This window comes from Mesocricetus auratus, unplaced genomic scaffold (assembly GCF_017639785.1).
Source record: "Mesocricetus auratus isolate SY011 unplaced genomic scaffold, BCM_Maur_2.0 Super-Scaffold_100044, whole genome shotgun sequence".
NCBI lineage: Eukaryota > Metazoa > Chordata > Mammalia > Rodentia > Cricetidae > Mesocricetus > Mesocricetus auratus.
The window spans coordinates 272901-299388 of NW_024429221.1; the positions used below are offsets into that span (position 1 = coordinate 272901).

General features: G+C 43.4%; 1 protein-coding gene across 1 annotated transcript; it reads right to left on the reverse strand.

Moving 5' to 3' along the window:
• Positions 1–3342: 3342 nt before the first annotated feature.
• On the reverse strand, positions 3343–4785 carry LOC101828781 (lysine-specific demethylase 4D-like). Its single transcript, XM_013126523.3, has one exon. It carries the CDS (start codon positions 4783–4785, stop codon positions 3343–3345), a length of 1443 nt encoding a protein of 480 aa, XP_012981977.3.
• Between the last annotated feature and the right edge of the window lie 21703 nt (positions 4786–26488).

Genomic DNA, 26488 nt, shown 5'->3' on the forward strand with positions numbered 1-26488 from the left:
GAAATACAGATGGCAAAATCATATTAACCAGTTAAAACCTGTACCTTGGACATTCTGCTGAAGTTGGCTGCTGGCTTCATGAGGTGAGAAAAAGCCCAGAAAGACTGCATCCAGGGGTCAGGGGAGAACCAGCCTGCAGCCAGCAGCTAGGGTGATCCATCTCCCATGGGAGCTGCTGTGTGTAGCCTTCAGAGAGGACTATCAACCCACTTAACATTTTTCTGTGGATGCCAAAGTATAAAGTTTACAGACTAGAAGGGAGGGATCAGCACTGGGGAGCACAGAGTGTCGTTGGCTGTCAGTGTTCCTGAAAGAAAAATAAATTTTTCTCAACATTGTTAGTCACCATCTCAGATTTTTTGCTTTATGTCCTTTAATGGGTCAGGCAGAGATCTAGAGTGGACAAGGGTATCTGTCCCATGTTAGGCTGCATCCCAGTCAGGTCTGTACTGTCTGTACCTTCAAGGCAAGACACACAGGAAAACAAACAAACAGCACTTAGACAAAAGAAAGAGGCCCATCTCAAAGACTTGTAAATTTCAGATTCAGTGGGGGAGGCAAACTCCCCTGTAGCTACTCAGATTCCGATGATGCTTTAATTAGCCAGGTTTTTACCCAAATTTAGATTCCAATGGCAAGATTCCCTCCAAAACAAGAAACCAAGAAGCTGAGACCTATTTCAGCTCCTCCATATCTGACATTACAGCAAGTCTGCCAAGGTCTTCTTGATCTGTTTCTTAGTTTCAGATTGTTGCCAAGCCTAACAGAAACAGAAACAGAAAATCACAAAAATGTAAAATCACACACCTGCCACAGAACTCAGGACACAGAACTTGCCAGGTCAGCACAATGAATAACACAGAAAAAAAAAAAAAACAAACACAGAACATTTACCTGTCTGGTCAGAGAGTTAAACCTTTAGGCGCCTGGAGTCCTGGGCTTCCTGGAAGAGCCTCCAAATGTTGTGCCCAAGATGCAAAGTCCCCAGAAAGCCAATCTATAAAGCAACTCCCAGGAAAACCAGGTCTCATACAATGAAACACCCTTTCTCTCAAAACAAACACCAAACCAACCAAACAAAGAAAAAGGACAAAGTAATACTGTATGGAATACTACTAGGTTTCTCTTTTAGGTCAGGTTTGGATATTTGCACTTGTGGAAAATTACTAGTGGTTCATAAGTTTCTAGTCCCAGGTGAAACTTTAGAAATGTTAAGACATTGTAGTCAGAGGATATTGATTTAATTACAAATTTCTGCTGAAATTATAACTTTTACTTCTTACCATCTTTTCTAAGGAAAGGATTTAATCTTTGTGCTGGTCTCTATTGGTGTTGGGGTTCGTTGTGACTGTTTCATTTTACTCCTTTGTGATTAGTTTCTTTCCTTTTCCTTTGGTATCTAGTTTCCTGAGTTGAGAGACTAAACCTTTCTTAAGTGTCAATGTTGGCCATAAACTCAAAGTGGAGCCAAGAATGACCTTGAACTCCTGATCTTTCAGCCACCGTCTCTAAAGTCCTAATTTCACAAAAATTCAATCTCTCTCTCTGTGTCTCTTTGTCTCTGTCTATGTCTCAGTCTCTGTTTCTCTCTCTCTCTGTGTGTGTGTGTGTGTGTGTATATGTGTGTGTGTGTGTGTGTGTGTGTCTTTTTTCTTTTTTTTTTGTTTGTTCAAGACAGGGGTTCTCTGTACTGGAACTCACTCTGTAGAACACACCGGCCTATTACTCACAGAGATTCCTGAGACTCTGCCTCCTAATTGCTGGGATTAAAGGCCTGTGCCCTCACCTACCTGGTCAGATTCCCTTGGCAAAAAGGTCCTACAAAAATTGCAGAGGCATGGATTTAATTCTCATGGGATAAGGTGATTGTGTGAGACTTTGGGAGAAACCCTTTGTATCTGTGTTAATCCATCAGGAATTGTTTGGAAAACAAAACAATACCTCATAAAGAAAATGAGACAAAGACATAAGTCAGATAATTGACAGCAATCTCTGTTCTCCTGGTCCCTTTGCTAACGACTCTTCCATTGGCACTGATTGATCTCTTGCTTCTACTTCCTGGGAAAATACTATTGAATCTGTCACCCTCACCCATCCTGAACCATGCCATCACGGACAGGCAGCAAAACTGGTGAAATTTAGAGATGAGACCAGCTCAGAGTCTCAGCACCGCTCAGTAGTGTCTCCAGTGATGCTGGAACTGGTCCCACAGACCCCCCAAGGGTAGAGGGACCATGGGTAGAAGGGCCAGGGTGGGTGTGGGTCCAGGGAAGCAGGAGTGTCTGGTACCCAGTCTGAGGTAGCAACTTATTGGAGAATTCCAATCCTGGGGAGATACAAGATTCTCCCCTCCTGTCTAGCACCCCACATGCAAACAAACCAAAGGAACACACCACACTTCTATTAGGAGAAATGATATCTTTATTGGGCCTGCTTACAGAGCATGGGTGAGGGCCAGCTAACAGCAGAGCACCATGTCACAATAGCATGGACAACAGACAATTCATAGCTCCATGGATGGGGCCCCACCCTCTTCTGTTAACTTCCCACACTGTAGCCTCTCTAGCATCAATGAGGCCAGAAGACCATTGGGACAGAACGACAAGAAAAGCCTGGAAAATGCAGTGGGGAGAAGCCTGCATCTGTCTCTCCTCCTTCACCTTCTAGACCAGAGAGTACAGTCAGTGCATTCATCTGGGGCTCACTGGCAGGTCCTTCCAGATGTTCTGAAGAAAGTCCCAGATGGAGTTGGTCCCTGGCACATGCATACATGTTCCATAATATGCAGAGTGCCCCTGGAACTGTTTTCTTTCCCTGTGGGATCCCACTTGCACGGGGTACAATTCATCAGTACTTGAGGGCCCACTTGTCAGAGCCAGAGAATGCATGGGCCTCCTCAGAACTGTGTCATTTCCTTTCATGGAGTGTGGTTCCGATCCAGAAATGGTGTATGCTGGATGCTCTAGGAGAGGTATCCTTTGACTCATGGGTCCTCAGCCTGGAAGCCCAGTCTGCTGCAGTCTCCTGTGAGGACATCTGTGGGCAATTCCTATCACAGTAGTGTGTGGCCCTACCTCTACAAACACAGGAAGACTCCATCCAGGGGAAACATCCCCCAAACTATCTATATAAGCTACCAAAGACTGAACATTGGCAACACAGTCACAGGAGGCATCCATTCTCTTCATGCAATCACAGAGGACACGAAATATCCAACACTTGCATCGATTCTGAGGGAGAACCACTCACAAATTAAAAGGTGACTCAAATCCCAGATCAAAGGTCATTTGTCCACATATTCGACACCTGTTGGTTCAGAAGACCAGGAATGTCCACTGGTGGCTAAAAGGTCTCAGGGGCAGGAGGTGAACATGTGTCTGCTTTGTTCAGGTCCATCTCCATGAGTGGCAGGGAGACTTTGGGGGTCGCAGTCAATAATCTACAGTCCTGTGAATTCTGTGAATGGTCCATGGCTTCGGCATCAGCAGTATCCTGGAGAATCGTGGAGGCCTCAGCCGCTTGGGTGAAGAATCTCCTCACTGGCAGTGTGAATTCAGGGTCCAAGAGCTTGGATGTTGAAAGCCTCGAGGACTCAGAGCTCACCCTAGCATAAGGGCAGCTGTTGCGGGCTCTGACTACACGATGTCTGGGGCGTCCGGGGTGGGGATGCTTTTGGGTCAAAGCAGATGTCCCCTGAACCAGAGTGTAGGACCCAAAGGTCAATTCTTGCTTGGAGCTTGACTTTACCTCCAGGAACTCCATAGCTCCATGACCCCCCTCGTGCTTCCTCTCTTCATGACATTCAGGCTGCTGGATCCTCACAAAGGCGTCCATGGGGAAGCTCACCCTGGCCTCCCCACAGCTACACTGAGTAGCCGCCTTTCCGTAGTCGATCCACCTCGGGGTGGCGAAATTGATGGCCTCTGCACAGTTGAAGCCATGGTTGAAGCCAGCGTGGTAGCCATAGGGAAAAGTGACCATGAATTCCCCAGCCTCCTGCGTCATGCGGCCAAAGGGGATGCCGTTCTCCTTGAGCACGCTGGGAGAGATGAGTGCCACCTTGTGCCTCAGGAAAGCCTGGCAGCCCTGGGAGCTGCCCGGGAACAACTGTCTGGCCAGATGCTCCAGGCGCCGGCCATGCTCAGGGGGCACCGCGTACCACGTCTTGGGCTGCCCAAAGTGCAGATAGTTGATGCTGTACAGATCCATGTCCTCCGTGTGCCACGCGAAGGTGGTCTTCCACATGCCGAAGTACAGGTAGGGCGTGTTGACGCCCTCAATCACGATGCCACATTCCTGCTTCAAGAGGTCCAAAATGCTTCCCAGGTGCGCCAAGTTCCAATGCTCAGTGTTCTCATCAAAGAGGGAGCCGTTTACATCAGCACCATAAATTGGCGACCCGAAGAGGCGATTCTTCCAGTATTTTCTCTCCAGATCTTCAAAGTTCAAGTGTGGCGGGGTCCGGTATTTTTGGCTGTTGGCCAGGTCACGGTACTGCCCCACTGTCATGGCTTTCTTCTTCCTGTGGAATTGAGTGAACACCCCTGCCTTGCCACACACCACTTGCTGCAGGGGCGTGGCTATAGAGATGTCACTGAGATCCTCATAGGACTGCCTGGCTCTCCACTCCTTGGGTGGGATGACCTTGGCCAGGCCAGCTCGGTGTGCCCCCTGGGATTCCATGTAGGCAATGTACTTGCTGAAGTCTGAAAATTCTTCCATGGTTGGGCGGAAGGTCATGATGGTTCCCGTAGAGCTCTGGGGGCTGCAGTTCTCCGAAGTCATGGTTTCTGTAGGTGAGACCTTGGGCTGTTCAGCAGGGATCTGTCTGTCAGTCTGTCTGTTTTCTTATTTTTCCCTCTACCTTCCTGCAGTGTTTTCTTCACTCTCTCTGGTCCTTAAGCGCTCACTTTTCTCCCTTCTTTTCCTTTTTCAGTTCTTCTGTCGCCTGTTAATCAGGGTTCCATTTTAAATATTAAATGACACTCGGGAGAACCAAAGTCTGAGCAGATGCTGATCTATGTAACAAGACCTTCTCCTCTCCACTCTTGAAGGAAAGAGAAGAGAAAGCCTTCCTGGCTTGGTTACTCAGGAATTGGTTCCCTGGTGGCTTTCCTCACCCTGAAGAAAGAGTCTCTACTGAGCACAGGAGCAGCCCAGGCCCAGCTCAGCCAGATGCCCTGGGCAGGGAGGGGCTCCTTCCACAGTTGTCACCTAGAGGTCTCTTCTGATGACCTGGAAAGCGGGGAAAACTGAGGTCTCTTCAGGAGGTTTAACCCCAAACCTAAAGAAGATAAGGAATAGCAGAGAATAAGTCAGCAGAAGAAATATTGTGGTAAACCCAATTCAAGTTGAAATCAAAAGACTGGTGAAGAGACACAAATATTTTAAGCTCATGTAGAGAACACTGAATATTACAGTGAGGGAGCCATGCTGACACTCAGCTTCACCCCAGGATTGGGAGTTGGTAGCCAGAAAATTAGGGATTCAAGGTTGTTCTTGGATCCTGAGGGTACCCAAGGCTGCCATGGATATAGGGAAATAAAATGTATAGTCATCTGATCCAAGAAACTTCATGAATTAAAATCTAAGAACACAATGCAAATGAAAAAGGTGATTTCAGCCAAAAAATGATGGCACACACCTTTAATCCCAGCAGCCAGGAGGCAGAGACAGGAGGATCTCTGTGTGTTAACAGCCTGTTTAACAGATTGAGTTCTGGAAAGGCTCCAAAGGTAGAGAGAAGCACTTTCTCAAAGAACCAAGGGGGAGGGGAGACAGAAGTAAACAGAAAACTTCAGCTGGGTGGTGGTTTCAGTAGGCCACGCCTTTAATCCCAGTACTCAGGAGGCAGAGGCAGGCAGATGTCTGTGAGGTAAGACCAAGCCTGGTCTAAGATAGAGATGTAGGACAGGTTCCAAAGCTACAGAAAAGCTCTGTCTCAAATAACCATCAGGGCAGGGAGGGGAGAAAGCCGAAACATTTCAAAAGCAACTCTGATAACAGAGAACCTAATCTCACTAGGGGTGAGCAGAGAGGAAACCTGACTTCTCTAACCATCAGCCCAACTGACTGAAGTGTCACTCAGGGCATAAAACTCAGCAGGCAGACAGTACCACCTGCCCAAACTGAAATAATGGCCTCAGCCATCCATGTCCACAGTTCTGGGACAGTCTCAAAATATGCCAGCCTTGCATTTGGACTTCAGTAGTTCTGCTTGGGGCTAGCTCTTCTTGCTAACTGAGGTATGCCAAGGCCGACAATGTTTCCTGAATTCTACAGGTCACAGGGAGGAAGGCTTCAATCTACACTTGGATCCCCACACTCAGGGCCATGGATGCCAGACTAATATACACTTTCTGTGGATAAGGCAATGTCCAGCTTCTTCTCAGGTGGCTGCTCCATAACACTTCTGGAGGCCTCTGGAGACCCTCAGTCACCACACCCCAAGGCACCAGAGGTATCAGAGCCCCTCAGAGTGAGAAAGATTGCTGTGGTCATGGAGGTCTTCTGGTGTGCAGCTGAAAGATCCCAGGTCTCCTGGTTTCCCTTTTTTAAATCCCTGCCTAACACTTTGGAGAATTCTGACACAATCCACCCAGAGAAGGAAACAGTCTAGCCTCCACCCCAAGAGATACTCAATAGGAAAATGTAATCCAATGGACAATTTTTAATTTAAAAATCTGGAAATACATTAAGAAAGATTCTGGCCTTGAGAAATGGGTAACACTAGGGGAATCAGACTCTATGTCACAGGGAAGGACCCAGGGGACAGAGTTAATCGTTCCCAACCTGAAATAGACTAAGTATGCTTTGACCCCCTCCAGCCCCCCTACCACATAGGGTAAGTCCTACCTGGACTGTCACCCCTTGACTGACAAAACTCATGGTTACCAGGGACAGCCAAGATGAATTTGTCCACAGTAATCAGACCTAAATGCAATCTATTGGAGGAGAGATCACAAATGATTCACAGACATTACTATCACACTGAAGTTCCCAGTTGGCCAACCAATAAAATGCCTGGGAGAGTGATGGAATCTTGTGAACCCTTGAATCTTCCAGGACAGCGAGGGCTGTTACACAGTTACACCCTGTCTCTCAATACCAACACCAAATAAACCTGACAAACAAAAATAAAAAGGAAACAAAAAAGTAATCCTATATGGACAAACACCCAAAAGTTCTTGAAGAGACACGCAGATGACTTACCCTACAGCAACGGAACGGAGGCCTGGCTGAAGACAGTGCGGCACCAGAGGGCAGCTCTCTTCTGTGGGACTTTCATTCCCTATGAAGCTGGAGCCTGAGAGCTCCCTCTTTTATCCTGTAACCACCACTTGCCCACCCACTGTAGCGTCCCACCCATCACTGGCCACACCCTACCTTAGCCCCGCCCAGCTTCCTTTGAAGACAAACCAACCCAAAGTGAGAAAGGTAAACTAGGAAAACACAAAAGAAAGGCAGTAATAAGAGTAAGGTCATGCCATCTGTTTGTTCGTATAGCCAGTGAAAACATTCTACAATTCCTCATAGCCAACTGAGAACACGGGCCAGAGCTTCTCGACAGTGCGACACAGACACAAGCTCACACAGGTCTGGGGTCTTGACAGACAAGCTTCGTTTGTGCTTAAAACACCACCACTAGCCGGGCGTTGGTGGCACACGCCTTTAATCCCAGCACTCGCGAGGCAGAGGCAGGCGGATCTCTGTGAGTTCGAGGCCAGGCTGGACCGACAGCCTCCAAAACAGAGAAACCCTGTCCCGTAAAAAAAAAAAAAAGAAAAGAAAACCACCACCACTTCAGTCCCAGATACAGACGAGAAATCGAGCAATGTCCGAAAATTTTGGATGACTACATAATGATAATCATGTAAGCGGGAAAGTCCCTAAAGCCAAGTAAGAAAAATGTCTTTTTGTTGCCAGCATTAGTGGAGCACGACTTTGTTAGTGCCTTGGGAGGCAGAGGCAGGCAGATTTCTGTGAGTTCGAGGCCAGCCTGGTCTACAGAGCAAAGGCCAGGATAGGACCCAAGGCTACACAGAGAAACTGTCTCTCAAACACCAAAAAAAAAAAAAAGAAAAAAAGAAAAGAAAAGAAAAGAAAGAAAAAGAAAAAGAAAGGAATAAAGAATGAAGGAAAATGCCTTTCTGCCAGGTGACTGTGGCTCATGCCTTTAGTCGTGCACCTGGGAGGAGAGGCTGCAGACCTCTGACTTCAAGGCCATCCTGTTCTACAGGGTTATTTCCAGGACAGACAGGTCTACACAGATAAACCTTGTCTCTAATAACCAGGAAAAAAATCCTTTTCAAATGCATAACACTTCCTCAAAATTTATCAATATTGAGGCACAGAAATTTTAAATGTCATGGAATTAATATTGACCACAGTTTTGGCCACAATGAAGCAAACTGAAAGACAGCTAACATTAGCAATGGAAAGCAAGCCGAGCTTGGTAGCTCACACCTTTAATCCCAAGGCTTGGAAGGCAGAGACTAGGAAGGAGGATCACTTTAAATTCCCGGACAGCCTGATCTACAAAGTAACATCTGGGACAGCCAAGACTGTTACACAGAACCACCTTGTCTCTCAAATCCATCACCAAACACACCAAACAAAGAAACAAAATAATAGAAAAGGCAAGCAATCCTATATGGAAGGCTAATTGGCTTCTCTTCTAGGACAGGCTTGGATATTTGTACGTACGGAAAATTACAAGTGGTTCATAAGACTCAAGTCCCAGCTGAAAATTTAGAAATGTTAAGACAATGTAGGCCCTAGATGTTGATTTAGTTACATGTTCCTGCCCAAATTATGACTTTCACTCCTAATGGTCTTTTCCAACGAAACGTTTTCCTCTCTGTGCTGTCCCTATTGGTGTTTGGAATCTTTTGTGACTGTTTTGTTTTAATCCTAAGTGATTTCTTTCCTTTTCCTTTGGTGTGAGTTCACTTGCTTCCCTGAGTTGAATGACTAAACATTTGTTAAGTGTCAATGTTGACCATAATCTCAAAGTGGAGTCAAGAATGACCTTGAACTCCTGATCTTCCAGCCACCACCTCCCATGTTCCAATTTCACCAAAATTAAATCTACTTTCTTTTGTTTTCTTTCCTTTTTCATTTTTTCTTTCTTTTTTTCTTGTTTTTTTTTTATATTTCAGGGCAGGGTTTGTCTGTACTGGAACTCACCCTGTAGAACAAACTAGCCTAAAACTCACAGAGATTCACTTGCTTCTGCTTCCTAAGTGCTGGTATTAAAGGTGTGTGCCACCACCACCCTGGTAAGATTCAATTTCATAAAGTATGCTTTCCTCACCTGGAGTTCAAATGTCCATTTCTTTTTACCTTTGCTTTGCTTGAATTGGCTTTGAATTCAGTTAGGAACATTGCCAGCCCAATCTTATTTATCTCAATTTCATCTCACTATTCCCACTGGAGTGACTCATTCAGAAATCACTATTTTTCATATATTTTCATAGGGCTTCATCCATGAACTTTTCTAAAGATACCCTGGCAATGCAGCAAAGTCTGAAGCATCTCATGCTCTCAGGAAACCACTGGCCAGGCTAGCTGGTCATGCTCAGACTCCATAGGAATGACAACCAACCAGACTGTCACCCCTTAGAGTAACAAATCTCCTTAGGGCTAGGGATAATCCAAATTGATGTTAGAGAATTTCAAGGCACTGGAACTTGTCTACTAACCAAAATTGCTAATCTTGGCACTTCCCCTTATTAATAGGTTTCTGCTAATCTGTTTGGTGCATTAGATCATGTGGAGAATGTCAATATTTCAGGACTCTGAGAACACTTGGTGGGCAGGTACAAGGGTTGACTAAACTGTGTCTCTTCTGATGCTTTCCAGACTAAGCATTGAGGTGACCAGTGTCAAGAGGTTTCAGCAGTTTCTGCTTCTGAATTTAAAAAACAGTTAGATTCCCTTGCCAAAATGGTCCTACAAAAATTGCAGAAGCTTAGACTTACCTCTCATAGGATAAGGTGACTGTGTGGCTTTGAGAGAAACCGTTGTTTCTGTGCTCATCCATCAGGAATCGTTTGGAAAACAAAACAAAACCTCAAAAAGAAAATGAGACGAAGACATAAATCCCAAATTGACATCAGTCTCTGTTCTCCTGGACTGCTGTCTCTCTACTACGCCATTGGCACTCGACGGCACACTAATTCTCATTTTGAATGAATTAATGTGGGGACACTACCTCCATACTGTATGGGAAATCATGTGCCAGTTTAGCATAATTAATGGCACTTAGGACCAACTACACCTCTTCAGACAACAGTGAGTCCACAGACTTCATTCACTCACTAATTCTAGTGGGGAATGATAGGCCCCCAGACCGTAGCACATCTGACTCCATGATGGAAGTAACGGACATGCTATAAAACTCAGTGTGTAGCTAGTGCCACCAATCAAGATGAAAACAAAGACCTAATCCATCCCTGGTTGTAGTTCTGCGACAGTCTCTAAATACGCTAACCTTTCCTTTTGTCTTTAGTAGCATGTGTGGCTAACTGTTCATGTTAACTGAAGTTTATCAAATCAGAACACGGCTTTTTTGCTTAAAGGCTCACCTGAGAAAGACTGGTGACTGTCCTGGAATTTTGAACACCCTAGTCACCAGTCAGCCAATAAAGACTTTCTATTGCTTTAATCCCATGTCCCAGCATCTACTCTGGTGGATGCCCAACAGGAACTAAAAATCAAGGGTGTATGCATTGGGTTTTGAAACAATCAGGAACAAGGCATCAGTAGGCAGAATAGTGGGTCGGTGTTAATGAATCCTGACACCATGAAGCTAGCAGAGAGTGTAACACAGTTTAAGGTACAGTGAAAAGACAGAAAACAGAATAGGTTCCTCCTGACCTGAATCAACAGTCATCCATGTGAATATGATCTGGATGGATTACATCGAGGGAAAGAAGGACATTTACAAAGGCTGGATGAGATAGCCTGCAGCGTCATCTGGGGATGTCTGCCAGTTGGCACAGAGCTTGGATTTGAACCCTAAAACTGCATAAACTGCTCACCTGCCATCCAAGCTCTGGCACAGCAGAGGCAGGAGTTCAAGTTTAAGAGTTTGCCTCATGTAGCAAATTTGAGACCAGAATGACAAAGAGGAATCAGCCATCAAGAGGGCTCTCTAGAGTAGCACAAGCAGGAACCTGGGTGCATAGTTGTAAAAGGTATTTATAGGGCAGTTTCTATGAGAAGAGGGTAGGTAGTGCCCAAAGTCAGTCTCCATGCTGGAAGGCAAGGGAAGCTCAGGCCAGGGAGAGGGAATGTGTCACTCTATTTCCACTCTGTACCAGCAACACTAGGGACACCAGGCTGCTGTGCCTCTCCTGAGTTTGGGGAGAGTTTAGGCTCCACACAGCAAGACTCTGATCACAAGGAACCTGATAATTTTTCCTACTGTGACAGTTGGTCTCCCTGTGAACACTGGTGTAGAACTCCACACTTTCTGCTGTCACAGGAGGTGTATATCTTTTAAATCTGTGACCCACAAGCAAGCCTCAGTGGCATGTTCACTCTTTTAGATGTGGCAGCCAGGTCCCTACTCCTGAGGTGCTGGTGGCTATGTCCCACTGTCACTTAGACCAAACTGTGCTGCATTCACCCCCAGGGTCCATGAGAGCCTATGTGTCAGTCACCCAGTCTTCCTTGGGACCATGCTACAGTACCTGAGCCAGCCATGGAGCTAATCCCAGTAAACGCTTGTCACTGGCCCACCCCACAGTCCCGACATCACTGTCCTTCAGGTACTGGAAGTTTTCATATGCTGAGCTGGTTGTGATTCGGTGAGGATGTGTAATGAGTGTTCTTTAATGTGCGGTTGCCTTAATGTAAGTGTGCAAAGCCACAAACTGAATATTGGAGCATGTTGTGAAATTAGAACTTTGAGACTGGAGATCTGCCCAATATTGCAGAGCATTTACTAACTAATACTTTTGTTGTTGTCAGTGATGATGATGACTTCATTTTAGTTATTTTATTACATGCATTGGTTTTTTGTGTTCATGCATGCCTGTGTGAGGATGTCATATCTTGGAGTTACAGACCACTGTATGGTGCCATGTGGGTGGTGGGAATTTCATCAGCGTCCTCTGGAATAGCACTCAGTACTCTTAACCACTGAGACATCACTCCAGCCAGGATTAACTCTCTTTATTAATTTTGCATTCATTTTCCATACCTACTAAGTTTCCCCTCCCCTGTCTTCTCCCATTCCCTCCTCTACCTCCTTTCTATCCCTACTCCCACCCAGTCCTCCTCTGTCTCAAGTAAGAAATGGTAAGGCCTCCCATGGGAATCAGCAGTGCCGGGCATATCAAGTTGAGCCAGGACAAAACTCCCTCCTTGCATCAAGGCAGAGTTAAGCATCCCTCCATAGAGGATAGTTTCCAAAAACCGCTCATGTGCCACAGACAGGTCCCTGGTCCCACTGCTTGGGGCCCCACGACTATTTTAATTTAAAAAGATAGAAAGTGCATGCACCGGAGTTCAATTGGAGGCTTTTGTTTTTTAATTAGGGGAATGGGATTGAAAAAGAATGTAAGGGGAGGGGCAGACCTGCCTCTGGGTACAGGAGCAAAGGGAGAAAGGGAAGAGGGGGTGGAGATAAAGAAAGAGGGATGGGAGGTGGGCAGGTGCGTTAACTGGAATGAAGTGGATGTGCACAGGTGATCCTCTTAGTGGCTGCAGCTGAGGGCACAGCCTGTCAGAGCTCCAACTGCAGACCGGGGCAGAGGCCTAATATAACACAGACCAAGGCACACAACTGTCACCCACATGCAGAAGGTTGACTCAGTCCCATGCAGGCCTCCTATTTTTCAGTATAGAGTCTGTGAGCTCTCACAAGTTCAGGTCAGATATCTCTGTGGGTTTCCCCATCTTGATCTCAATCTATACTTGCTGCTATAATCCCTCCACCCTCTCTTCAACTGGACTCCTGGAGTTTGGCCCAGTGCTTGGCTGGGGATCTCTGTATCTGCTTCCATCAGTTACTGGATGAAGTTTCTATGGTGGCAGTCATGATAGTCACCAGTCTGATTATAGCAGAAGGCCAGTTCAGGCAATCTCTCCACTATTGCCAGGAGTCTTAGCTAAGGTCATCCTTGTGCATTTCTGGGAGTTTCCCTGACACCAGGTTTCTCCTTAATCCCACAATGGTCCCATCTATCAAATATCTCTTTTATCGCTGTCCCTCTCAATCTCTGCCCCAACTCTGCCATCCATATCTTCATGTTCCCATCCCCCGTCCTCTTCCCTTTACCCCATTGTCCCCACTTTCCCAGACATCTCATATATTTCCTCTTCTCAGGATAACCCATGTGTCCCTCTTCAGGTCCTCCTTGTTAACCTGTTTCTCTGGGGTTGTGGACTGTAGCCTGGTTATCCTTGCTTAATGTCTATGACCCAGGTATGGTGATGCCTGCACATGTTGCTTTGTTGAGTAGGGATGTCTTGGCTATCCTGGGCCTTTTGTTTTGCCATATAAAGTTGAGAATTGTTCTTTAAAGGTCTGTGAAGAATTGTGCTGGGATTTTGATGGGGATTGCATTGAGTCTGTAGATTGCTTTTGGCAGGATTGCCATTTTTACTACATTGGTCCTAACTATCCAAGATCATGCGAGATCTTTCCATTTTCTGGTGTCTTCTTTCATTTCTTTCTTTAAAGACTCAAAGTTCTTGTGATACAGGTCCTTCACTTGTTTGGTTAGCATTTCCCAGAGGTATTTTATCTTGTGTGTGGCTGTGGGGACACCAGACCTTGAGCAGAAACCCACTTCCCCTTCGGCCTGGGAGCAGGCATCTGTGTAATGTTTACTGAAAACAATTCAGTGCTAAAGCTCTTGATAGGGCTCAGATAAGGGCTTGCTCACTGAAATACCATGCCTTTCACACCCCCTACGGCTAGATGCCTCTTCCTGTCCCCCCCCTGTGGTGTCTCCCCGATTCTGGGGCCGGAGATTAAACCACCAGCCAGGAGGGTGAGAAGTGGAAAGAATGGTATGTAGATGAATGGCAAAAGTCCTTAAAAAAAGGAAGCTCCTTTTTCTTAGAGAGACTTCTCCTGAGACTTCTCTCTCCTAAGCGGACTTGGAATCTCCTCCTAAGCTGACTTGGGAAGCATAAAGTTTTCTTAAAGCAACCGACCGGTCTCTGTGTCATCTATCCCGACCACCTCGCTACATTCTCGGATGCAGGCCGCACAGCAGGTGCGACAATTGGAGGTTCCACCGAGATCATGAAAGCGAGGTAAGTGAGCCAGTTCATCTCTTTTTCTGGCCAGGGACAGATTGGGGAAAAAAGAAAAGAAACCATGGGGAATAATTCTGGGAAGCTTAAATTACAGTATCAAGTTAAAAAGTTACTTGAAGGACATGGGACTACACTAAAGTCTAAAACCTTGGAAGGCTTTTTAAAATGGATTGAACGTGCCAGTCCATGGTTCGTTACTGGGGGAGGCTTAAATGTCCCAGATTGGAAGGATGTTCGCTATGATCTTTAGAGTCGGGTGTTGGTGGCATATGCCTTTAATCCCAACACTCGAGAGACAGAGGTAGGTAGGATGGAGGTCATCCTTGTATATAGAGCGAGTTCCAGGACAGCCTCCAAAAGGATAGAGAGAAACCCAGTCAAAAAAAAAAAGGAGGGTAAAATAAGAAATCTCCAGTCTTTCACCTGATCCACTAAGGTCAGGAAAGTAAAGAAAAACTGAGAGATTTAAAAGACTGGCCAACAAGTAAGGCTATAAGGATGTATTAAAAAGGGGGTACCAAACTAGGGGTACCAGATTAAATGTCTAGGCCTTTGACTGACAAAGGTCAAAAAAGAAAAGCAAAACATAAGAAGTTGCCCTCAGTTGGAGGGTAGATTGGAAAATCATCCTCAATGGGAGGATGGATTAAAGATAGATAAATTTAAAAAATTGGTAAAGTTAATAAATAAGGCCAGTCTTTCACCTGATCCACTGAGGTCAGGAAAGTAAAGGAAAACTCAGAGATCTAAAAGGATAGCCAACAAGTAAGGCTATAAGTATGTATTAAAAAGGGGGTACCAAGCTAGGGGTACCAGATTAAATGTCTAGGTCCTTGCCTGACAAAGGTCAGGAAAGAAAGGGAACCTAAGAGATCACCCTCAGTTGAAGGGTGGATTGGATTAAATGTCTAGGCCCTTGCCTGACAAAGGTCAGGAAAGAAAGGGAACCTAAGAGATCACCCTCAGTTAAAGGGTGGGTTGGATTAAATGTCTAGGCCCTCACCTGACAAAGGTCAGGAAAAAAAGGGAACCTAAGATAAGAAGTTGCCCTCAGTTGGAGGGTGGATTGGAGGATCATCCTCAATGGGAGGATAGATTAAAGATGGGTAAATTTTAAAAAAATTGGTAAAGTTAATAAATGAGGTATTAGTATTCAGTAAAGAAAAAGACAAAGGTATATAAAATAAAAATGTTTGGTTACATTTATATAGGGTAGGTTATTGAATTTTGTGAGTCATCTCAAGCCTGGCCTTTCCACTTTGCATCTACAGAATTACGAGGAGTGGGTATGGCTGTAGCCCCTGAGTGTAGCTCAAAACTTCTCTAATGAAGAAATGATGAGGGACATACAGGACTTTTTCAACCTTTTGTTTTAATTCAAAGATTGACTGGAGTTGTTCTGTTAAAGAAGTTTCAGTTCAACAAACTAATCATAACCTAGGCAAGGAGAGATATGTATGCATGGTCTGTGTGTATGGACGTGGCCACGTCAGTATGTATGAAGTGTGAAATGTAAATGCGTGAATGTTGACAAAAGCAACTGTTCTAACTGCCTTGGATATGATTAAAGGGATACTTAAATCCCTTCAAACAGTTAAAAACTACCTAAATCGATTTAGATATAGCCAAAAGAAACATCCAGTCAGTCGGTTAATATTTTAACAAAAAATTCAAGTTAAGCCCTCAGAGCCAGTCAGAGAGAGAGAGAGAGAGAGAGGTTTGTTCAGGGAACTGTCCTGCCGCTTTGGCAGGCCCCCACCCCCAAAGGTGTCTGTGTAGATGCAAATTAGGCCTTGTCAGCTCAGATGCATGAGGCCTTGTCAGCTAGTGAGAGCTACAGGTTAAAAAAAAAAAGGACTATTTGGGACATAGTATAGTTTACAATCCTTAAATGATTCTCAAAGGTACTTAATGGTTATGTCCCTTTTAAAGGACATCTACTAATACTTTAAATAGAGATCCCAATTCACCTAGATAGTTGACTAAGGAGGGTAGACAAATCCTTCTACTGTTATGGTCCAACTTCAACAGTTAAAACAAAATTTAAAAATAAAAGGGGGAGTAATGTCCCCAGTCCCCACATGATTCATTAAATAATCCACTCCTCATTTAAAAATTTTTAAAATGTAAATGCCAGTGAGGAATCTGCTTCAGACAGATTCTGACGTAATGAAAGTTAAACAACTATTGCTCAGGTCAAATGGAAACATCCATACACTAGACAGTAGAGTAGACCCTAATTTGGGGTCGAGGGCATGTTTGTGTTTTCTTACAGGAAAAGAATAAAGCTTCAGTAGCTGTCACAACATTTGGTGAGATGCATGGAGCAGAGAAAACTAGACCTGAGACCATGGGAGCCTGCTCAAGCCAGTTCGAGATCTCCTAAGTCGGTGTTCCTGACCCTTGATGTCATCAAATCTACAGCCCGAGAAAGAAATAAAACAGTCTGTTCGAGATTTCCAGTGTCTCATCAGGCTTGCTACATCAACCTCCTGGACCCGTGAGTTTTCATCCCAAAGCCAACAAAACTGGAAGATTAACAGCTAGCCTTTGATACACCTTAAAACAACAGAATTCATTTTGCCAGCTTTTCCCTTTGGGGGAAAAAGGACCCATTTAAAACATTTGGACATTGGTATGGACTGTGATGAGTGGCAAAAGCCTCTTTTCAGTATTTGAACAGGACATGGTCACTTGAAATATCAGACTTGGTAGTTCCTGTTTCTGGAATCACACCTATGCCAGTGTGTTCTTCTGGAGAAATGTGGTTTGTCCTGGTGCGACAAAAAGACTTTGACTCGGGTTGCATGTTCGGCTGATACTACTGACATTAAATCTACAGACTACATCACCACAGGAACAAATTGGTACTCTGTAAATAGTGCAACAAGCCTCTTGTTCATATTTTTTATAATGCTACATGTGTAACATCAATGATTGTACCTAATGTATCTGTACAAGTGCACTCTCTAATGCTTTCCTAAGTAGATCTTAAAATGATTGTAAACTTTATCACTGTTTTGACCGTCAAATTGTAACTATAAATCACCCTTGTAGCAAAGAAAGGCTGGTGGTAGAATGCTAAGGCCCAGATTGGGGGATGGGCAGGTGACAGAGAGGCGCTATGTCAGTGGGGGTCCTAGGAATGGTAACAGTGGCAGTAGGCATTCTGGCTTCATGCTGAGTTCAAAGTGCCTTAGCCCATGGCAATCCCGATAGCCATAAAGCCTTATTACAAATGATTTTAAGGTTGGGGTGCTCTTTTGACGGGCAACCTGTGGGGAAGACCCACTCCCACCTAAGACAGGGGTTCAAGGTCCCCCAAAGACGGGCCAGGGAGGGTGACCCTACTTGACCTAAGACAGGAGTGCCTCATTTAAAAATAAAAAGGGGTAAATTGTGGGGACACCAGACCTTGAGCAGAAACCCACTTCCCCTTCGGCCTGGGAGCAGGCATCTGTGTAATGTTTACTGAAAACAATTCAGTGCTAAAGCTCTTGATAGGGCTCAGATAGGGCTGGCTCACTGAAATACCATGCCTTTCACACCCCCTATGGCTAGATGCCTCTTCCTGTCCCCCCCTGTGGTGTCTCCCCGATTCTGGGGCCGGAGATTAAACCACCAGCCAGGAGGGTGAGAAGTGGAAAGAATGGTATGTAGATGAATGGCAAAAGTCCTTAAAAAGGGAAGCTCCTTTTTCTTAGAGAGACTTCTCCTGAGACTTCTCTCTCCTAAGCGGACTTGGAATCTCCTCCTAAGCTGACTTGGGAAGCATAAAGTTTTCTTAAAGCAACCGACCGGTCTCTGTGTCATCTATCCCGACCACCTCGCTACATTCTCAGATGCAGGCCGCACAGCAGGTGCGACATGTGGCAATTGTAAAGGGTGATGTTTCTCTGGTTTCTTTCTCAGCCCTCTTATTTTCTGTATAAAGTAGGGCTAATGATTTTCTTGAGTTGATCTTGTATCCTGCCACTTTGCTGAAGGTGTTAATCAGCTGTAAGAGTTCTCTGGTAGAGTTCTTTGGGTCACTTATGTAAACTATCATATCATCTGCAAATAGTGAAAGTTTTACCTCTAACGTTCCTATTTGTATCCCCCTGATCTCCTTTTGTTGTCTTATTGCTCTAGCTAGAACTTCAAGTACAATATTGAAAAGGTATGGAGAGAGTTGACAGCCTTGTCTTGTTCCTGATTTTAGTGGGATTGGGTTGAGTTTCTTTCCATTTAGTTTGATGTGGGCTGTTGGTTTGCTGTATATAGCTTTTATCATGTTTTCGCATTTTCCTATTATTCCAGATCTCTCCAAGACCTTTACCATGAAGGGGTGTTGGATTTTGTCAAAGGCTTTTTCAGCATCTAGTGAGATGACCATGTGATTTTTTTCCTCAGCATGTGTATATGGTGAATTACATTGACAGATTTTCATATGTTGAACTGTCCCTGCATCTCTGAAATGAAGCCTACTTGATCATGGTGGATAACTTTTCTGATGTGTTCTTGGATCCAATTTGCCAGTATTTTATTAAGTATTTTTGCTTCAATGTTCATGAGGGGAATTGGTCTGAAGTTCTCTTTCTTAGTTGAGTCTTTGTGTGGCTTGGGTATCAATGTTATTGAAGCCTCATAAAAAATAGTTTGACAAAGACACTTCTGCTTCCTTTGCATTAAATACTTTGAGGAGAATTGGTATAAGCTATTCTTTCAATTTCTGGTAAAATTCTGCACTGAAACCATCTGGCCCTGGGCTTTTTTTAGTTTAGACTTTTGATGACTGCTTCTCTTCCCTTAGGTCTATTTAAAAAGCTTATCTGTTCTTGATTTAATTTTGTCACGTGATGTCTATCCAGGAAGTCATCTATTTCCTTTAAATTTGCCAATTTTGTGGAGTACAGGTTTTCAAAGTATGACCTGATGATTCTCTGGATTTCCTCAGTGTCCGTTGTTATGTCCCCCTTTTCATTTCTGATTTTGTTAATTTGCATGTTCACTCTTGGCTGTTTGGTAAGTTTGGATAAAGGTTTGTCTATCTTGTTGATTTTCTCAAAGAACCAACTCTTTGTTACATTGATTCTTGGTATTGTTTTCGTAGTTTCTGCTTTATTGATGTCAGCCCTCAATTTGATTATTTCCTGGCGTCTACTCCTCCTGAGTGATTTTGCTGCTTCATGTTCTAGAGCTTTCAGCTGTGCTGTTAGTTCTCTAGTGTAACTATGCTCCAGTTTCTTCATGTGGGCACTTAGTGCTAAGAAATTTCCTCTTAACACTGCTTTCAACGTGCACCAAAAGTTTGGATATGTTGTGTCTTCATTCTCATTGAATTCTAGGAAGTCTTTAATTTCTTTTTTATTTCCTCTTTTACCCAGGTGTGGTGCAATAGCGCATTATTCAATTTCCATGAGTTTGTAGGGTTCCTTTAGTTTGTGTTGTTGTTGAACTCTAACTTTAATGCATGGTGGTCTGATGAGAAATATGGAGTTATTCCAACTTTTATGTACCTGTTGAGGTTTTCTGTGTTGCCAAGTATTTGGCCAGTTTTTGAGAAGGTTCCATGTGGTGCTGAGAAGAAGTATATTCTTTTGTGTTTGGATGGAAAGTTCTATAGATGTCTGTAAAACCCAATTGTGTCATAACCTCTATTAGTTCCTTTGTTTCTTTGTTAAGTTTCTGTCTTGTAGTCCTGTCTAGTGGTGACAGTGAGGTGTTGAAGTCTCCCACTATTAGTGTGTGAGGTTTTATGTGTGGTTTGAGTTTTAATAGTGTTTCTTTTGGGAATATTGATGCCTTTGTATTTGGGGCATAGATGTTCAGAACTGAGACATGATCTTGGCCGATTTTCCCTGCGGTGAATATGAAATGACTGCCTTCCTCTCTTTTGATTGATTTCAGTTTAAAATCTAGTTTGTTAGATATTAGGATTGCTACCACCACTTGTTTCTTGGGACCATTTCATTGGAAAATCACTTCCCAACTCTTAACTCCAAGCTGATGTCTGTCTTGGAGGCTGAGGTGTGTTTTTTGTATGCAGCACACGGATGGGTTCTGTCTTTGAATTCATACTGCCAACCTGTGCCTTTTTATGGGCGATTTAAGACCATTAATATTGAGGGCTATTATTGACCTTTGATTGCTCATTCTCGTTTGTTTTGCAATGGTTGTTCTTGGTGGAATTGTATGTGGATTTCCACCCCTTTTCTCTTTTGGGTATTGGTAAAGTGGGATTATCTATTTCCTATGTTTTTGTGCTTGTAGTTAAGTTCTTTGGACTGGAGTTTTCCTTCCAGAATTTTCTGTAGGGCTGGATTAGTGGATACATATTGTTTAAATGTGGTTTTGTATTGTAATATCTTTTTTTCTCCTTCTATAGTGATTGAAAGCTTTGCTGGGTATAGTAGTCTGGGCTGGCATCCGTGGTCTCTTAGTGTTGATCGAATATCTTTCCAGGATCTTCTGGCTTTCAGAGTTTCCATGGAGAAGTCAGGTGTAATTCTTATAGTTTTGCCTTTATATGTCATTTGACCTTTTTGGTTTTTTTTTGTTTTGTTTTGTTTTTAAGATTTTTTTTAATTCAAGAAATGAATAAGGATCCTCAGAGCAATATTATCCAACATTTGGTCCAGTTTAATACACAAAAATACATAAAATCAGTTACTGATAGCTTTGTGATCCAATTATACTTGCTAGGCTTACTTGATATTCTGCAAACAAACTGTATTGAAGCATCCCCTTTCCTCTCTTCCAATTGAAACTGAAAACATTTACAGCGCCTAGAAAACATCACAAGTCAAAACTGCTAAGCTAGGAGAAAAAGCTGGCAAATCATGTTCTCATAGTGCCAGCAGACAATCATCTGAGGATTTGCCCAGAGCCAACAGAACCTGAGGGCTTCCCACCTGGATCACAGCGGATTCCCTCCGTAAGTGACTCCACGCACCCAGCAATTGCTTTAGACTTCACACCTTGGAATTCTCAGTGAAATTATTTTTCTCCATCATCCCCATAGTCACTCTACCAAAAAACCTTACTTGTTATAACTCAAAAGTATATCTTGCTTTGGTCTGTGGTATTGCCATGGTCCCATCCTACTCTGAGCCTTTGCCGCCTCTCTGTGGTCTGTGGGACAGTTTCTAATCTACCTCTGTTTTTGTTCTTAATGTTTTCCCCATCACTTGCTGGCCACATCCTCCCTCCTTATGATTGTCCATTGTGAAATCTAAAATGCTTCTGGTCAGTGAGACTTTGTACAGTGTGACAACCTGTCACCTCTACAGCCACCCCAGGCTCCCTCCTCCCTACATCCAGTACCTGTCAGAGCTTCCTTCCAAATCCCCAGGGAACCTATTTCCTAACTTGGAGCCTTTGCACCGCTGGACTGTTACTCCCCACAGCTTATTTCTGTGTATCTCAGACTTGCAAGCTTAAAAGATACCTTCTCAAGGAGGCTTTATACAACTTCTCCACACAGTGTCAAGTAGGTCATAGCAATAGCCAATGGTTTCTTTTTTTTTTTTCATTATTATTGTATAGTTTCCTCCTCTTTTTTTTTCCAGGACCTTCTGGCTTTCAGAGTTTCCATGGAGAAGTCAGGTGTAATTCTTATAGGTTTGCCTTTATATGTTATTTGACACTTTTCTTTAGCTGCTCTATGTATTCTTTCATTATTTTGTATGCTTGGGGTCTTGATTATTTTGTGGTGAGGGACTTTATTTTGTGATCCACTCCATTTGGTGTCTGTAAGCTTCTTGTACCTTCATTGGCATGTCTTTTTTAGGTTGGGAAAGTTTTCTTCTATGATTTTGTTGAATATGTGTTTTATCCCTTTGAGTTGGGTTTCTTCACCTGCTTCTTTTTTTTTTGTTGTTTTTTTATTAGTTACTTTTAAGTTTTAACTTAGATTAGAAACAAGGTTGCTTCACATGTCTGTTCCAGGTCCCTCTCCCTTTCCCTCCCCCCCCCTCCCATGCCCTCCCCCTAACCCCCCTCCATTATCCCCTCATTTCCCCAAGGATGGTGAGACCTTCCATGGGAGTGGCCATAGTCTGTCATTTCATCCAGGGCAGGACATAGACCCTTCCCCAAGAGTTCAGGGTGAGGGTACTTCTCACATTGTTGGATGGGAGACCAAAGAAGTCCATGTGTATATTCGGGATGAATACTGATCTACTGCCCAAGGCTCAATAGATTACCTAGGCCTCCTCACTGACACCCCCATTCAGGGGGTCTTGATCAGTCCCATGCTGAATTCCCAGGCATCTGCCTGGGATTCAAGAGTTAACCCTTGTCAGCTTAGCTGTTTCTGGGGGTTAAACCAGCCCAGTCTTAATCCCTTTGGTCATAAGTGCTCCTGCTCTGTTACTGGCTTTCTTGAGTTCAGCTCAGTGATTAGCTGTGGGAGTGTGCCTCTGCTTCCATCAGCCAGTGAATGAAGTTTCTTTTTCCCAGACTCTTTGGCCATGGGATTGTAGCCTGGCACTCCCCAGATCTATGTCTAAAATCCATATATGAGAGAGTACATGCCATGTTTCTCTTTTTGTGACTGCGTTACCTCACTCAGGATGGTTTCTTCTAGTGTCATCCATTTGCCTGCAAATCTCAGGATTCCAATTTTTTTCTGCTGAATAGTACTCCATTGTGTAAATGTACCACATGTTTTCTATCCACTCTTCGGTTGAGGGGCATCTAGGTTGCTTCCAAGTTTTGGTTATTACAAATAATGCTGCTATGAACATAGTGGAACAGACATCCTTGTTGTATGAATGGGCATCTTTTGGATATATGCCTAAGAGTGGAGTTGCTGGGTCTTGTTGTAGGTTCATTCCCATTTTTCGGAGGAATCTCCATACTGATTTACAAAGTGGCTGAACAAGTTGGCACTCCCACCAGCAATGGAGGAGTGTTCCCCTTTTGCCACATCCTCTCCAGCATAAATTGTCATTGGTGTTTTTGATTTTAGCCATTCTGACAGGAGTGAGATGTTATCTCAGAGTTGTTTTGATTTGCATTTCGCAGATGGATAAGAATGTTGAGCACTTTCTCAAGTGCCTCTGAGCGATTTTAGCCTCCTCTATTGAAAATTCTCTATTTAGTTCTTCAACCCACTTTTTAATTGGATCCTTTGGTATTTTGTAGACTTGCTTCTTGAGTTCTTTGTAAATTTTGCAGATCAACCCTCTGTCAGATGTGGGGTTAGTGAATATTTTTTCCCATTCTGTGGGCTGCCTTTTTGTCTTCCTGACTGTGTCCTTTGCCTTTCAGAAGCTTATCAGTTTAAGGAGGTCCCATTTATTAATGGTTGATCTCACTGTCTGTGCTACTGGTGTTATGTTCAGGAAACTGTCTCCTGTACCAATTCGTTCAAGGGTACCACCCACTTTCTCTTCTAAGAGGTTCAGTGTGGCTGGGCTTAACTTGGGGTAACTGTAACAAAACAAGTGAAAGTCCTGTATCACAAGAAGTTTGAATCTTTAAAGAAATAATTTAAAGAAGCCCTCAGAAAATGGAAAGATCTCCCATGCTCTTGGATAGGTAGGATCAATGTAGTAAAAATGGCAATCCTGCCAAAAGCAATCTACAGATTCAATGCAATCCCCATTAAAACCCCAGCACAATTCTTCACAGACCTTGAAAGAACAATAATCAATTTTGTATGGAAAAACAAAAGATCTAGGATAGCCAAATCAACCCTGTTCAACAAGGCAACGTCCGGAGGCATCACCATCCTTGACCTCAAGCTCTATTATAGAGCTATAGTCCTGAAAACAGCTTGGTATTGGCACAAAAATAGACAGGGAGACCAATGGAATCGAATTGAAAACCCAGATATTAACCCACACACATATGAACATCTGATCATTTACAAAGAAGCTAAAAATATACAATGGAATAAAGAAAGCATCTTCAACAAATGGTGCTGGCATAACTGGAGGCTGGCATGTAGAAGAATGCGGATCGGTCCATGTTTATCACCATGCACAAAACTTAAGTCCAAATGGATCAAAGACCTCAACATAAATCCAGCCACACTTCACCTTCTTCTATAACTATTATTCTTAGGTTTGGTCTTTTCACGGTGTCCCGTATTTCCTGGATAGTTTGTGTTAGGGATTTGTTGGACTTCAGATTTTCTTTGATTGATGAATCTATTTCTCCCATGTGTCTTCAACACCTGAGATTCTCTGTTCCATCTCTTGTACTCTGTTGGTTATGGTTGGATCTGCAGTACCTATCCTTTCCCCACTTGTTTTTTTTTTTTTTATTTCGAGCATTCCTTCAAACTGTGGGAGGTTTTTTGTTTTGTTTTGTTTTGTTTTTATTGTCTCCATGTCAGCTTTCAATCCTTGCATTGTTTGAATTGTTTCTTGAAATTGTCCTTTGTGTTTTCCTTCCTTTCTTCCATTTGTTGGAATTTTTGGTTGGTTTTTTCTTCCATTTCTTTAATGAAATATGATTGTGGGGAAGGCCAGTTCAGGCATCCTCTCCACAATTGCCAGGAGTCTTAGCTAAGGCCATCGTTTGTATTCCTGGGAGTTTCCCTGGCACCAGGTTTTTCCTTAATCCCATAAGGCCCATCTATCAACATATCTCTCATCACTGTCCCTCTCCCTCTCTGCCCTAACTCTGCCATCCAGGTCCTCATATTCCCCCCATCCCCCATCCACTCCCCTTTACCTCTGCTGCCCCCGCTTTCCCCAGATACCTCATCTATTTCCTCTTCTCAGGATAACCCATGTATCCCTCTTAGGGTCCTCCTTGGTTCCTAGATTCTCTGGAGCTGTGGATTGTAGTCTGGTTATATTTGCTTTATATTGACTATCCATCTATGAGTGAGTACACGCCATGATTTTCTTTCTAGTTCTGGGTGACCTCATTCACGATGATTTTTTTCTAATTCTGTGCTTTTACCTGCAAATTTTATTATGTCATTGTTTTTTAACAGCTGAGTAACACTCCATTATGTAAATGTACCGCATTTTCTTTATCCATTCTTCAGTTGAGGGGCATCTAGATTGTTTCTACATTCTGGCTATTACAAGTACTGTTGCTATTAATATAGTTGAGCAAATATCCTTGTGGCATGGTTGAGCACCCTTTGGGTACATGGCAAAGAGTGGTATCACTGGGTCTTGAGTGATACCAATTTTCTGATCAACTGCCATATTGGTTTTCAAGCTTGCACTCCCACAAGAAATGGAGGAATGTTCCCCTTAGTCCACATCCTCTCCAACATAGGCTGTCGTTAGCATTTTTATCTTAGTCATTCTGACAGCTGTAAAATGATATCTTGGAGGCATTTTGATTTTCATTTTCCTGATGGCTAAGCATGTTGAGCAATTCTTTAGTGTATCTTAGCCATTTTAGGTTCCTCCATTGAGAATTCTCTATTTAGTTCTGTACACCAATTTTTTATTGGATTATTTGGTGTTTTGTTGACTAGCTTCTTGAGTTCTTTGTATGTTTTGGAAACAGCCCTCTATCAGATGTTGGGTTGGTAAAGGGCGTTTCTGATTGTGTGGTCTGCCATTTTGCATTATTGACAGTGTTTTTACCTTACAGAAGCTTCTCAGTTTCCGGAGGTCCCATTTATTCATTGTTTGTTCTACTGGTGTTTAAGAAGTGGTCTCCTGTGCCAATGTGTTCAAGGCTACATCCAACTTTTTCTTCTTTCATTTTCTGTATGGCTGGATTTATGTTGTGATCTTTGAATTCCTTGATCTTGAGTTTTGTGCATGGCAATAGATATGGCTCTATTTCCATTCTTCTACACACCCCCATGCAGATATGCCAGAGCCATTTGTTGAAGATGCTTTCTTTTTCCATTGTATAATTTTGGCTACTTTGTCAAAAATCAGGTATTTGTAGGTGTGTGAATTTCTATCAGGGTCTTCCGTTTGGTTCCATTGATCCATGTATCTGTTTTTATGCTAATAACAAGCTGTTTTTATTGTTATAGCTCTATAGTAGAACTTGAATGGTAATGTCTCTGGAAGTTCCTGTATTGTACAGGATTGCTTTGGCTATCCTGGATTTTTTGTGTTTTCCATGTGAAATTAAATATTGTTCTTTCCAGGTCTGTGAAGTATTGTGTTGAGATGTTGATGGGGATTGTATTGAATCTGTAGCTTGCTTTTGGTAAGATTTCCATTATTACTATGTCTATTCTACCTATCCACGAGCATGGGAGATATTTCCATTTTTAGATATGTTCTTC

What these genes read in the sequence shown, in the direction of transcription:
- LOC101828781 (XM_013126523.3), bottom strand. Translation starts at nt 4,785, where the DNA reads ATGACTTCGGAGAACTGCAGCCCCCAGAGCTCTACGGGAACCATCATG.